The sequence below is a fragment of the Anoplopoma fimbria genome, chromosome 18 (genome assembly GCF_027596085.1).
Source record: "Anoplopoma fimbria isolate UVic2021 breed Golden Eagle Sablefish chromosome 18, Afim_UVic_2022, whole genome shotgun sequence".
NCBI lineage: Eukaryota > Metazoa > Chordata > Actinopteri > Perciformes > Anoplopomatidae > Anoplopoma > Anoplopoma fimbria.
In genome coordinates, this window is record NC_072466.1 from 20,810,468 (window position 1) to 20,826,765 (window position 16,298).

The 16,298-nt window shown below is 39.8% G+C and overlaps 1 protein-coding gene across 1 annotated transcript in view; it reads right to left on the minus strand.

Annotated features, from left to right (window-relative positions):
* The window catches only part of vsnl1a (visinin-like 1a), a 32,645-nt gene that overhangs the window by 15,405 nt on the left and 942 nt on the right, over positions 1-16,298 (minus strand). The window contains exon 2 of the mRNA XM_054618516.1: positions 5,774-5,940. Within this exon, the coding sequence (XP_054474491.1) occupies positions 5,774-5,935 (162 nt within the window). The 5' untranslated portion in view covers positions 5,936-5,940. The remainder of the gene's footprint in view (positions 1-5,773; positions 5,941-16,298) is intronic.

The window sequence follows — 16,298 nt, forward strand, 5'->3', positions numbered from 1 at the left end:
ACAAAATTCTGTTGTATTATTAAATTAGTAATTCCAAGCACACTGTATGTCAAAATCTACAAGTTAAAGGTGGAGTCTGCAATTCAGAACACTTTCTGTCATATTTAGGAAATATCACCTCACTGTCTGCTAGCTGTCCGCTCTTAGTGTGCGCTGAAAACAAATCCGGTGTTCATGAACATCCCTGGCATTGATGGGAAACAAACAAAGTGGCTGGGACTGATCCGCACAATCCAGAGGTGACCTCCGGGTCAAAAAGTGAAGCCAATGTAGAAGTGTCTTAAAGCTGCATTCTCTCTACTGACCATCAGGGGGCGACTCCTCTGGTTGTATAGAAGTCTATGAGAAAATGACTCTACTTCTCTCTTGATTTATTCCCTCAGTAAACATTGTAAACATGAGTTTATGGTCTCAATCTCTAGTTTCAAGTCTTCTTCAATACAGCATGATGTTCATTTAGTAAATGATTGTCCATTTAGAGTCAAACAGACCATAAAGCAGGGTATGCTTTAGGGAGGGGCTTACTGTGATTGACAGGTCCATACCACTGTGTTGTCCGGTCTGGGATTTGCCATGTTTTAGTATTACAACCTTAACCCTTTAACAGTGTTTAATGTACATTAAATGTCTTATTCAGTGTCCGGTTGTACTGCACTGTGTCTAACTGTATTTTTACAAAAAGCATTTTCAAATGAATTAAAACAATTCCATCTCTGTCTTTTCCGTCAGTCTTCTGTCTCCCATGATCAGGAGACATATGTTTCATCACAGAAACAGGCGATAGGCCAGATGATGTCAGTGTCCGTCTGTCGCTCCATTTACCGGCCTATCATCGGTCAGTCTCTCTGGGGAGGCGATGGCAGTCAGTGCTGCTGTATGGTAAGTGTTGCGCGCACACGCACACGTATACGCACACACACACATACACACACACACACACACACACACATTCCACACCCTGCAACAGCAAAAGCCTTGTGGCTATGCAAGCGAGACTCAACAGAGCGGAATCCATCCATACATCGATATCCAGGCCAGCATCTGTGTGTGTGTGTGTGTGTGTGTGTGTGTGTGTGTGGCCCAGTGTCACAACAATGCTTCCAAATTCCAGGAAGGCAGTCTTCTCTCCCCATCATATCACTTCTTATCTAAAGCAACACACCAGCAGTTAAAAGTTCCTTTTTTTCCATTTCAAAATGTCATATTTCTTTCCAGCCTTATTTTATATCAGGATACTCACTGACAACTGAATTCCAAGGCGTAATAAAAAAACATTTTACAAACATTTAATTCCTTTCAAGACCTACAGAGAAACTATGATATCACCTGAGTTGTGAACTGGTTTATTTTTGTTTCTCTTTTCCTGTTTTTCTCCATGGAAACATCAACAGATAGTTGCTGTGTTGCAGAAACCATAGTGAAATCCATTATACTGATGTTGTAATGCTACCTCATCACACTAGCAACAACAGAACACCAATTGGCAGGAGACCATCAATACTGGTGCTCATTTCATGTATAATATCCTGTTTTAAAAACAAATGAATGAACAATGTGTTGCTGATGTGTATGAATCACTGTTAAATGCATGCGTGTGTGTGTTTGTTCATGGTTATATTTGAGCTTGGCTGCTGTCTCTGCATGCGTCAAGCTCAAGAAAAAAAAAGATCTAGCGCAAAAACCTATCACCTCAGCATCTCAGGGAGTGTGGTTATCCTGTTACAAACGGCTCCCAGAGCGGCTGGCGTGTCAGGGAGAAGACGTTTCACACCCTGTGGAAGCTGTGGAAGCCATTCGGTGTGACTTTTCACGGAAGCCTCTCTCCCATTTGTTCATCACTGTCTGGCATCGGTGAAGCCACTGAAAAGTTAGAATCCACTGGGGAAGAAAAACCTGCAGGAGGTCACTTTAATGATCGGGCAGAGTTGACCAGCATGTATGGGTAGTGACAGGCAAGGCGTCCTCACACTGAACTTGCAGGTGAGTACATTGAGAGTGAAAAAAGATTTTGTTACAGCATTTATTTTCTTGATCTTAACCTGTTATTACAAAGAAATTTTGCCTCTTTGAAAACTAAAAATAACACAGTTAGGGCTGGGCAATATGGAGAAAAATTCAACATCACACTGTTTTTGATTAAATACCTCAATATCTATATTGCGATGATACTATAGGATGGATTATTGGGGCTTTATCAAAAATTTACATGTGATTGTTGATAAATAATCATCATTAATGTGGATACAATGACAATGTGGGTAAAGACAAATAATAGAACAACTAAATATTGTAATGCAGCCTTTAAAAGCAGGAAAAGACAACACTTATAAGATAAGATAATCCTTTATTAGTCCCATAGACATATTACAATATCCAAAATCTAAGATGATATCTAGTCTCATATCACAACATTGATATATTATGGATATATTGCCCAGTCCTAAGCACAGTGAGTCTAAAAACTTACAGAGAGCTATTGTGACTGACAAGTCCTTATATCCCCCAACCTCTAACAATTTCTATTTTTACCAAGACATATATATATACTATATATAACCCTAACCCTAAAACTAACTAATCCATTCAGCCTCTTCGCCACAGACCACAGTGAGAGATAATCACTGATTACTTATATTCAAAATATGCATTTTAATAAATGATTCAAATTGAATTGGCATTACCGATGTACATTTAAATGTGTTATTATCATCCAGAAACCATTTAAACTACTTTCTAATTTCACAATCTTAATTTCTATATCCATTCAGCCATCATTTTTAATAAAAGCGATTGATCAAAAGTCATTCTTAATCTCAGCTCTGTCTTTTGAAATACAGGGATTCATTACTTTCTTTATACTGATATACCAAGTGATCGTGACCGGCCCAGCCCTGATCACATGGAACTGAAAGGAGCGGTAATAATGGTAAGGCTACACAAAGACACTATATGCTACACCTCAGCATCAGATATGAATATCACAGACTGCCCCGAGATACGCTGACAGACATGCTACACCTGCTTTCTCTCCCTTTCGCCTGTTATTTCCTCTCTCTTCATGTTCTTTGATGCCTCTCCCTCTCAACTCTTCCTCTTTATCACCTTCTGATAAGGTGCTCTGGACAACTGTTGCAGGTGCAGATCTGTGTAAATGTAGGCAGATGTCACTGAGTTTTGAGAAATACAAAGACCTCGGTGCACAGGTGTAAGTCAGCCCCTGCCTATCTCACGCATGCATGCACACTCACACACACACACACACACACACACACACACACACACACACACACACACACGTACATTCAAGCGCAACTCTTCTCACACTTTTTTCGTGACATCATTGTAGCTTATGACTTAAATAATAATGTATACACGCTCATTTAATAGCTCACTTTTTCTATCTCTGATCCCCTCTGTGTTTCTCACCTTCAACCAACGCAAAACACACTGCTGTCTCCCATCTCCCTCCCACTGAACACACAACCCCCCCACACACACACACACACACACACACACACACACACACACACACACAGAGTCACTCTTCACAGGAACAATCTGTCCCGTTACTGTAATGTGAGGTCGCAGCAGACCGTTTTTTTTTTACACTTTATCAGCTCTCTGGATTTAAATAAAGCCCTATCACCGATACACTGTTGCCTAGAAACACAATAGGATGCATCAATAATAGGATTTACCCAGAGGCCTACAAGACCCCTTCAGATCTGAGCTGTGTGGCCCCCTTTGTGTGCGGCTGCACTACGTTGCTCATGTGCCGTCGTATTTTGTGCCGTGTAGAGATCTTTAAGGGATATTCCATCCGATTTATTTAGTGTATGCCTCCCTCTTTTGTTCTATTATTTCCCAGGAGTCCGGGTTATTTTTGTAGTTCAATTTGAAAAGAATTTTGATGCTTTACGACTTCGGCTGATTCAAATGGAAAATGACATTCCCAGTGTTGACAGATGTGCTTTGTTCAGATCATTTATTTTTCTTTTTTTAAATCATGGCAGCCATCCCTTCACTTATTTCTGAAGTTTTTCAAGATTATTATTTTTTGGTTACGTTCTCTTGTGATCTCCGCTGACGCATGAGCTTTGATGGCATTTAGATGAAGTGCATCCATGACCTCAGTCCTCATGGCGTGTCTTATGTAACGGCAGCCCCCTCTGGTAATGAGGCACTTCCCGGCACTGTGATAAAAGATTAATGCCTATTCCTACTCTACTCACAGCGCTGTCTTCCATGAGGACTCTGAGGAAGATTAAACATACGGTACAAAGAGGACACAAGATGCTGAAATAAGCCTGACGAAAGACAAAATTGGGACATACAATAAGTGCTATGAATCAGTTTTACCTATTAAACAGATAAGACATAGGCTTACCAAAAAATCCAACCAGGTCAGGTTTAATATGAATTTAATACAGTTACAGTTTTAATAGTATCAAAGTCACAGTCAGGACGTCCTGTAGGCACATGTTGTGTTGGTCCTGCCAAGTAAGTACATATATTTTTCAATTCAAAATAAATAAATTCATGTTCAGTAGATCACAGCTGAGATACATTTGCCTCATTTTGAGCCCTCTTTTTGTATTTTTTCATTATTAGCAGCAGACAGTAGTATTAGCTATGGTAGTAGAAGCACTCATCGTAGCAGTCAACATATATTCAAAGGCACTTAATGAGCTATTTCTTTACATGTCCCTTTCACTGCGGGATGGTTGTTTCTATGAAGGTGTTCCTGCCTGATTTCTAAAACTAAATGAATACAATATGGAATAAATTCACTCTGCTCTTGTCAATGGTAATGATATACAGTATGAGCATGAGAAGATAATCATCACTCTGTTGGTTTCTGCCCAGGTATGGGAGCGGCAAATGGGATCATGGCAGGATGCCTGCTAAAATCTTGCAGGGTTTATAATGGGAATTCGATTTCTCTCAGTGGTTTTTGTGGTGATTCAGAATGCACTTATGTGACCCCAACAACCCTGTTAACATAAATGTGGGAAAACCCACAGAGAATGCCTTTTGTTGGTCCTTTTAAAATGAACATATAGCTAATAATAAACACTGATGCTAATTACCATCTGGCCAGGCTATTAAATTCAGTTAAGCTACACCATCACTACAATCCTGCCATAAACATTGCAAATGAAACACTAACCTGAATAAAGCTACACTTATCATTGTTTCTATATAAACAATTATTATTTAACTCTGCAGTTCCCCTCAACAGTGTTTTAGCATCTTTTATCTCATTGTTTTGCTTTTCCACGGCCGCAACAGTACTGTTTGGGGTCACTCTCAGCTCATAAACCTTGTTTTGTGTTCATGAAAAAAGGACTGATACATCTGCTGTACGCCTGCTATCTTTGGAACATAGCGTAACATTTAGCTCCCTAAAGAGACAGACATTTCCCTCAGAGGTTGGTGGAGACCAAAACAGAGCTAAAAGGAGACTGAATAATTATTTCTCCATACACGAATCAGTTCAACCTCCATCAGAATAAGTTAACAACTAGTTGGCTATAATGAGTTAGGCAGCATTATGTGTAGAACTTTCCCCGGTTCTCTTTGTTGGACTCTAACAAAACATGTACAAATGAGCGCTGAAGCATACACTGTGTGTGTGTGTGTGTGTGTGTGTGTGTGTGTGTGTGTGTGTGTGTGTGTGTGTGTGTGTGTGTGTGTGTGTGTGTGTGTGTGTGTGTGTGTGTGTGTGTGTGTTATCCATGGAGTGAAAGCGTGCCAGTGAGCAGAGTCTCACCTTGACATACAGCTGCTGGAACTCCTCCAGGTTGAGGCGGCCGGTGGGACAGTCCTTCAGGAAACCCTTGTACCACTGCTTCAGCTCATGTTCGTTAAACTCTGTGTTCTTCACCAGGTCCTCCATCACTTCAGGGGTCAGCTTGCTGTTCTGTTTCCCCATTTTGCCTGCAGAAAGGGCACACACAATAACAGACACACACACACACACATACAAAATGAATGATTCACCTGCGCCTTTCACCTCATACAGAACGAAGAGAAATTCTTCTCTTCAAATTAAATGTTAAGATCCTAAGTACATGGAGGCTGTCTGGAACAGCGTTTTATTGAGGCTGCAAAAAGAGCATTCCAGAGAACTATAATATCGAAACCAAAGCTCGGTCTAAAAATACGCTTCAAGACAAATGGGCTGTAGTATGAGTCACAGGAATGGAGTTGGAAATGAGTCCTCTACTGTTAGATCTTCTTGAGTAATTGGGTCAGTTTGTAACGCATGCAACTTTTCTTTCCTGTCTTCCTTTAAACAGCTGTTTGTCCTAGTTTTGTTTGTGTGATGTTTAATTTTTAGTTGCACTCTGAACCCATAAATACTTCCAGAGTTTTAGCATTGCAATAAAAGGCTGTAAAATGTGTATTGAGGAAAAAAATAAAACAAGTAAAACTACTTTCTTTTTGAGAAAAATGGTTCCCTTTAGCCTTTAACTATTTACTTTAAAATGGTTAAGTGTCTCACTTTCAAATGAAACTCTTTTGGAAAGGGTAATAATCTTGAAGTAGTTGTCCCTCTGTGACTTTTTTAGAAAGAATGAAGCTGTTTTGGTGTTAAATGTCCCCTTAATTTCTCCACTGGAGCTGTCTGCACCCTGCTGCCTCTTTGGTATCCGCACAGTGCTGATGCTGCCGCTTCATGGCCTTGATCTTGTTCATTAACCAACCTGTAATTATCATAATAAGCTAAAGATGGTTTGAGTTTTGGAACATTTCTACCATTCCTCTCTGCTAAGATGCTTTATTGGACCTTTTTAGCTTCGTAAAGGCCGGGGAAGTGCGTGGTGGCACCAGTGTGTGTGGTGCCAATCTGTCTCTGCTTGAACAGGGATGAGGAGAGCAGACTATGGCAGGCATCCAAGAGGGGCTGCAGTCATATACAGTGGCCTGCCATGCTGCGTCGGTTTTTGCAGTGTCCAAAAATGTTTCTTTGTGACCATTTTTCTAAAGCATACCACCTTTTTAGATTGATTGTAGACATTCAAGTTGCCACTGGTGTCAACTTTTTCAATGTGCTTTGAAAAAATGCAGGCACCTGGAGCTCATCGCTTTGTTGCCTTTTTTGAAAGCTAGTATTACATCATAGCCAGGTTATTTGCAGGGACCGTTTTTTAAAAACCCTCCCTGTGGTGCTTTCAAAGTAGCTCCAACGTCCAACTCTGAAGTTGGCTGCCAAACAGCAGCCTTCATACCGCAAGAAAACCAAGTTTTCTTTCCAAAGCTTTGATGTCTTATTCTTTTTCAGGGTTTGATTGCCTCTATAAGATCAATACCACTCAGTAATATATTCCCATCTCAGTGCTGGCAAGAATTCAAATAAGTGGATTTCCTAAAGAGCAGAACTATTTGTTTAAGCTTCTATGTGGATGGAGTTGGGCAGGTAGTGGGTCTGTATTGTTTTATGTGTGTGTATGTGTGTGTGTATCTGTGTATGAGTGCCTATTTCAGGTGTCTACATTGTTGAAGGAGAGGGAGAACAGTGGAGAGAGTCACACAGCGATCAGACACATTATTTGTTGTGAATTGAGAAAAAAAAAAGAATATCAACAACCCCTCACTTTTCACCTCAGAGTCTTCACAAGCAGCTCAGACACAATCTAGAAACCATCAGTCTAAGGAAGATGGATGTACTTTGGCCTGAAATCCAATTTAAAATAAGTTGCTTCCAGCCAAACTCGGCATGACCTAGGTTCACCAAGAAACTGATGATTCATAATGTTCAAAAGTGAAATTCAAGGTGTGACTTATCATGCTTCCACATGGCCTGTTAACTAAAGAAACAATACAAAAACATGAATTTATTCATTAAAAATCAAATCATTGAGGGTATGACACAGGCTATGTTATTATATGTTATATGTATGTTTTATTCTTTAAATCTTTAAATCTGGAAATGACTTTGTGCTGCAGCCTGAAAAGTGCTTTATAACTAAAATTATTATCTTTTTGATTATTAATATGTAGCGTTGTTGCTGGTAGCAGATTTAATAAATAATAAGTAATTAATATCAGGCTATGTAACTAGTTTAAATAACTCAATTAGGATTTGGAAAAAAACTTAAATTAGTATAAAATAACGATAGTACTCGAACTTACCACCATTAGTTTACCTAATGGAATTTGACATAGGACTTAAGTTGGACGCCACCCTATTGTGGAAAAACAGGGAAAACTTCAAAATGTGATTTTAATCAATCTAATCTTGATCTCAGGGTTGCTACGGAGTTCTTCTCAAGGTGTACAGTGACCTATTATTTCATATACACACACAACAAATGATCAAGTTCTTTATAAATGAAATCTTTATTAGACAAACAAGTACTAAACTACTAAACATAAAATAAACAGAATAATGAACCACAACTAAATGAAAACGATTGAATGTGACCAGGTAGAATCATCGACTCATATCATTGACTGATTAATCAACTTTGACGATTGACGTTTTACATTAAATTTAGTTCAAATGATTTAGGCACCGTTCAGCAGCTGAGAGTTCGAGAAGCACCAGGGAAGATTGTGAAGCATCTTTATATTGGTTTTAAGTTAAATCTAATTTAGATCTTTTGGTCTAAGATATTTATATCCAAGATTATTTTGTTATGCGACTTAAATTTATTTGGCCTAGGAACATCAAACTCGTTTACATCTGGGAATGGTATTGTTTCACCTGACGGCTCTGATGGGCAGATTGGAGGTAAAGCTGCATGGAATGGCGGCTGTTCCTCTGAAGGCCTCTGAATCTGGTTGTGATTGATGGTTGAATCGCACTCTTCCATCTCTCGCTCAGTGGCAGTTGATTCGGGTTTCTCTGATGTCTTGGTAACCTGGTCGTCTTCTTTGTTGAGGTTCGGCTTGAACCGTTCTTCCTCGTTTTCATCTCTCTCGGCACGAGGATGAGTCGTCTCTTCACCCCCCTTTGTAGCAGCATGGGTCATTAGGGCATCTTGGCCAGTTTAAGAGTCGGTTGCTCTCAATAGTTGCTGGAATTAATCTTCAGCACGTTGGTGCATCGCAGGTCGGAGCTGCATGGCACATTAGACGACAGAGGAGGGCCGTAGTTGGACTAGGAACGGAATACCAGAGAAGAGGCAGAACCGGCAGAGTCACGAGGAAGAAATGTGGTGTGCAGGATTCAAAGTCAATCAATCATATTTGTAGTATTTCAGAAACCAGGTGGAGGAAGGCACTTCTTCAGGTTCTTGCATCACATATCGGCCGGAGGTCCTCTCAGCCTGTGGAGAGGTTTCTGCTCACAGGGCCTTCGAGCCTGCAGACGGACAGAGCTGCCCCCCCCCTTAAGAACTTACTATGACCAGAACTAAAATATCAAGTAAAGGTTTCTTTAACTTGTTTATTACAATTGGATGTTCTTCTTTGTCCTCAGGAATGTGAATGCTCATAAAACCCAGAAAGGTGGGATCATAAAACATGGCGTGATCCAAAGAGTTACCCCAAGTCTTATCTTAAGAGGCACAGAGTAAGAACAGAGGTCAACCCCTTAGTGCGTTATAGGTCATGAGAGCAGTTCCTGAAGGAAGTTGATAGGTTTAGATCTTCTCATTGACACTTAGACTTATAATGTCACTGTGGCTGTCCGCTACAAATATCATTATTGATATTGTGATTATGTGATTAAAGGGCATTCAGTTAGGTAATTATATAATTATTAATATAATTATTTTTAGAGCACTTATCAAAACAAAGTACTTCACAGAGAGAAAATGAAATAAAAAAAACAAAGTGAATGATGAAATACATGAAGGGCAAGATTAAAAGAAATAAAAATTTAAATAAAGTTTTAAAAAGTATATATTTTAGATGAGACTTAAAAGAAGACAGTGACTCTAATATATTTCCTCGGGCAGGTCGTCCCTAAGCCTCGGGGCCCTAAAGCTCTGTCCCCTTTGTTTTTCAGTCTGCACTCTGGAGGAGACAGGAGACCACTGCCCGTGGATCTCAAATCCTGTAAAGGTTCATAATGGATTAAGAGGGTCTAAATTATAGTCTCTGGAAGCAGGTCATGAAGAGCCTTAAAAGTTATCAATAAAGTCAGAAAATGAATCCTAAAAAAAAAACGAGAGCCAATGTGAAGAAGATAAAACAGGTGTGACATTGTCGTACCTCTCGGTTCTGGTTAAATCAATTACATAATTGTAAAAAGGACATTTTTAATTCAATGATTTAATCAGCGAAACAATGCAACAATTTCATAGAACTAGAAACAATCCCATTAAGTTTAATAATTTACTGAGGAAAATAATCACAAAGAGACGGTCTGATAGGGTAGCGACACCAGAGGACCATTACATCCCATTCAAACATGCTTTTCCCCTACGTTTACATGACCTGCCTGTTGGTGAGGAGGTAATACTGTCTAGCAGTTATGACACAGATTAGGCAACATTAGCACACAAAACAGTTTGGATAAAACCCCTTGCATCTCTCAAATAGGGGAGCTAATGAAGAGCGTAGAAAAAACAGCCTTGTGTTAATGTGACCCGCTGGGTATCGTAAATGCATTCAGTTGCTTCTGAAAAGGAGAGTAAGTTGTACATCTTTTTCGTTCAGAACTCACCCTGTGATCCATCAACTGGGAAAATCAAAACAACACTGTAAACAATTGCTGTTAATTTACAGCCAATTTCCAACACTAATCTACTGTATTTATGTAATACAGTTTTGTGCTGTAGTTATAATAATAATAATAATAATAATAATCAATCCTTTATTAGTCCCACAATGGGGAAATTATTTCTCTGCATTTAACCCATCCCGGAGGAGCAGTGGGCTGCAATGAAGCGCCCGGGGAGCAACTTGGGGTTAGGTGTCTCGCTCAAGGACACCTCGGCATGTTGCCGGTAGAGGGGTTTGAACCAACAACCTTGTGGTTACGGGACAAGCTCTCTACCTCATGTGCCACAGCCGCCCCAATAGCAATGCATTGTGGGCTGGCCCATTTGAAGCAACAGGAAAGAGGCGCTAAACAGTATCCTAATGTTTTTAATTACAGTACACTACAGTATTCTTGGGAGATTTGCGTTGCACAGAGAATACTGGCATTGTTGAGGGGACTTTTTTAGAAACGTCATTTGGAAAGCAGTTATTCCAGAGGAGGACACACTATGGAGGACACGTGCTACACATCAACAAGAAGACCTGCTTCATCTGCATCGATCCGGGTGTGCAGCTACAAATTAGACGGTGATTAAAAACAATATTACCGTATTTTCCGCACTATAGGGCGCACTGGATTATAAGGCGCTCTGTCAATGAATGGTCTATTTTCGATCTTTTTTCATATATAAGGCGCACCGGACTATAAGGCGCATTAAGCGAAACAAAACAGTCAGTCAGTCAAACTTCCTCCACTTCCGTACCATTGATTCATTAATGTTGAATTCTCTCGCAGCTGCTCTATTCCCATGTTCTACTGCGTGATTGACAGCCTTGAGTTTGAAGTCCGCGTCGTAAGCGTGTCTCTTGACAGGTGCCATTTTGGGGTCCTTATACACACACACTGTGATATGATGGTGAAGCACAGTATGTATTACTCCGCGACGCTCCTGACTACGGTGGCCATAATGCTGCTGCGGTGCGGCTTTGTAGTTTACCAAAGTCGTACTAAAACATGTTGACAGAGCGCGTGTACCACACAAAACTGCTTCGAGGTCAGTAAGCACAACCAGAATTAATCCATATATAAAGCGCTCCGGATTATAAGGCGCACTGTCGTTTCTTGAGAAAATTAAAGGCTTTTAAGTGCGCCTTATAGTGCGGAAAATACGGTATTTTCCTCTCAGTATCTTATTCATACAGGTAACGTAGCATTAACAAAAATAAGGTTTGAAATCAAACTGATGCTCAGCAAGCTGTCTAGCTAGCCAGCGTATGATTTTAAAATGTTACTTACCAATGAGGTTTGAGATTTAAACAGATCAAACATTTATATTTACGTGCATTTTAGATTCACCGTCTACAATCAAATGCTAACGGTTTATCATGTGAGAATGTAATTAAGATTTGTAGCAGTGGTTGCTAGCTAGCTAGCTGATATCCTTTTGCCCCTTGTTAACAGTTTCCAATGCCACAAAAATACACTAAACAAACTTGAAGGTGGGAATGTTGGAGGATTATAGTAGTAATATCACCTTGTGTTACAAAACCGAAACTACCCATTTAAGACTACAAAGTCTTTGTTTTTGTTGCTGTCTTACAGTGGCAACACTGGAACTAATATATGGAGACCAACACCGACCAGCAAGGTGATCATATTACATTACATTACAGTCATTTAGCAGACGCTTTTATCCAAAGCGACTTACAGTCAGTAGTATATTACATATCATTCACCCATTCACACACTGATGACAGGCTACCATACAAGGTGCCACCATCAGACTCTAACTAACATTCATGCAACACCCAGTCCACACCGATGGCAAGCCTTCAGGAGCAACTAGGGGTTAAGTGTCTTGCCCAAGGACACATCGACTGCCGAAGCCGGGTATCGAACCACCGACCCTCTGATTGGAGAACTACCTTGCTCTCCACTACGCCACAGCCTCCCCATATATCTGAGCCAGAAGAATCCTCTTGGAATTAGGACTGTCCACAACCACCCAGACTCTTGTTGATGCACCTAGCTCAAATAGCTCCTTTAAGAGGGAAACTCAGCCTACCTCACTGTCTTTATTTTGCCACTCAAATTGTCTTTGGCTTGTTTCGATGTGTTTTTTTTTTTTTTTTCTAAAGTTGTTTATTGCTTAAGTTGCATCATTTCCATAATAATACATATGTCTATGTTGATATTTTAGATATTCTAATCTGATAAACTGAGTTATTGTATTATCAATTTGGCCTGTCTACAGTAAACAGAATTTAAAGTAACCCAACCAGAATGTTACTGTAAATTCAAATAATCACAGAAATATACTGCATTCATTTTTTACTGTAATAGACTGTGAAACAGTTCAACAGTATGACTACTGTAGAATTACAGTATATTGCTGCCAGTATTTTACTGTAGATTTTAAAAAATACAGAAATATACTGTATTGTACTTTACAGTAATAGGCTGTTAAGTCATTTCACAGTATGAGTACTGTAGAATCACAGTAAGTGGCTGGCGTCTGTGCTGCCAGCACTTTACTGTTATTTAACGGAAAATTCTTTACAGTGAATTGGTTCTCTGAGAGTTTCAATGGTGACAAATGATTTAGCAGCAGTGCTGTTGTCAAAATGTGTAATGAAATTCCTGTTGTTGGGCAGGGATTTGTTTAACCACTATACAAACACATAGCAGTCTGATTTGTCTCACACTAGGAAAAATATGTCTCCTTGATGTGTAAAAATGATGATGCAACGGCATTAACTGAAGGGACAAAAATATTGACACAGTAGGGTCTTCAGTAGGGTTCAATTCAACTTTCAAGCTGTACAGCATACCACATCCTCTGTCCTTTGACCCTCGCATACCAAAAGGGAAAAACTCCCCCAAAAACAACTTTAATGGGGAAAATTAAGAAAGAAACCTTAGGGAGAGCAACAGAGGAGGGATCGACGTGCCTTAGAAGATTTGATTTTTTTAGAGGGATTTGAATGATTCTGGTTCAAAATGGGATCTGATGTTCGGTTCAGATCCAGATAAATGCTACTGAACCCTTTTATTCAGTTCCTCTCTTAAGGGCAAACAACCATTCACTGACCAGAGCGTGGTATATTAGAAGACAACATCTGCAGCAGTCCTTATGGGTTAAACAACACTGTCTGAATATGACAACTAAAAACTAGCCTCTTCTTGTTCCTGTGTTTAGCGATCAGAAACACTGGGTTACATGATAAAAACACAGGATGCATGACAACCTCCCCATTATGTCATGTGTAGGGGTTTGATGCATTTGAATACTTTTGTAATAGAAAGATAACGTAAAAACTTTTGAATTCAGACAGCATGTATAAGCAGTATGTGAATTAATGCATGTGAAGGTTGGTTTATAGGGAGTTTGTAAATATGCATGCACTTTGCATCCCAGAACTACAGAAATCATGAAGAATTAAGCATATTGTTCTCTATGTTAAGATATAGAGGAGACATATCTACCTAGGCAGGTAGTGTGTTCAGAGCTTCTCCTTGCTTTGTTTACACAGCCGGGCCGGCCGTGCATGCTTTTTAGTGCATGTGAGCTTGCCCAACTGGCTAGCTCATGGCCAAAGTTCTGCGCTGCTCTCATACGGTGGTTACAGCTGGACGCTATCATTGTGTATATTTTTGTAGGCCAACCCAGAAGTTATAACTGCACTGGTTCCCTTGACAGAAAGCAGAATTTTGGATTAATGCAGAAAATAAACTCAAAACTAAAACGTTCCAGATTTTTTTTTACAACTTTTGTTTGGCAAGATAGTCTTCTCACAATTTGATTTATGAAGCGTGAATGCAATCACCAGATGCAAAAGCTAATGTTAGGCTATAAACGGCCACAGTAACATGAGCATGAGTAAACACAAAGAGGCTGTGAAGTTGCCCTGACGATGAAAAAACGTTAAAATCTCTTAAGCTTCTGTTAATCACAGAAACTATTTCAGATATCCAACCAAGAACCAAATAAAAAAAACACATTGACTTTAAGACAAGGGAACTAGAAGTCAAGGAATGCTGACTCATTTCTGGGTTTCAGGACTCATTCCTGCACCAGTCTATCACTCTAAAGCAAACACAACATAGAAAACATCTGGGGAATCGATAAGCACCTGATGAAAGAAACAGACTTATGTTTATTCACTTCTATTACATTCACAATGTGCTCACAATAGCTCACACTGCATCTTAATGCAAGTGTTACTCATAACTCCGTCTACCTTCATTCATGCAACAAGCAGCAGAGCTGAAGCTGCATCTTTATTATGTCAGTGTGTTGCCGGTGGCCCAGGTTTACGTCACAGTGGGAGCTATTTTTCCATATCATACAGTAATATACGTGATAAACAAAGTAGCTTAAAAAGACTACAGAATAATTTATGGAGTGTTTAATTTATGCTGTACAAAAAGGCAAACTAACACTTAAATAAATCACACATTTTTTTAATACCGCCCCCTCATCTCACTTTATGTAAAACCTGCAACTGCACAACCTTTAGAGTGACGCAAGTGGCAACATGATATGGTGGAGCACTTTCAAAACCTCATCTTCCTACGCATGTGTAAATATACTTTTTAAAGACCTTCACTTTGTCTGTTTTCACACGTGAGTTATTTGATGGTCAGTAAGAAAAATAAAAAAATGTGTGCAGTTTTTGCAATTAATAATTTGTCTGCCATACTTTTTATTCTCATGTCAACACCAACAGTAATTGCCATTATCAGAGCTGGAGCCTTGGGACTCTATCTGTCATGTAAATGCTCACCACCAGCCTTGCATTGCAATATTAAATGAGGAACGGAATGAAAACCATCTTTAAACGTAAGATAACTGAACTTGGTAATTCCTCGGTAGTCGGCAGCAGCCCTCTAATGTGAGAAAGATAAAATTCCAACATTCTGCAGCTCACTCACTTATATTTTCACTGCCTCTACAACAGACAAACGGACGTAACTGATGAAAACAGGGGGGGCAAGGTGTGTTCAATGTTTTGTACTAACAAGAATGTCATACCTCTGAATCCGTCTCGAATCCCACCCTGATTATTTCATAACACTTCCCTAACATGAATCCTTTTTTTACTGTGCACAGACAGCATGGTGCACAATCAGCAGATGTCAGTGCTTTATTTTAGCAAGAGAAATTAATGTTGGGATCGAGTCTAAGACAAGACACTCTGGGTCAGCCTGCAGTAGCGATGCACCATGCTGACTCCAAAACCTGAGTCATTACCCTTTTGTCTCCCAGTCTGCCAGGGCCTTGTCAGAGCGAGAAAGAAAATAAATAAATACTCGCAGTGGTAACACATCAGCAGACAGGTGTGGACTTGAAACATTTTACAGTCCCGTAACAACAAGCAAGACCTGCCCCTGAGCCAGGCGGTAGTTGGGCTTATAAATAACGTTGTCCCTTTTCCATCAATTGCCAACGGGGATGACCTTGAGAGGCAGGCAGAGCCCCAGCCCAGAGAGGCCACATCAGACAGAAACAGTGCAGTTTAAGGATTGGATACAGGGAAATCTGGCCGATTTCTTTTGCGTAATCCACCTGCGTTTATAGTCTAGAAATGTGTATTCTGTTTTAGTTTGTGTGTGTGTTTGTATGTGTATGTGTGTG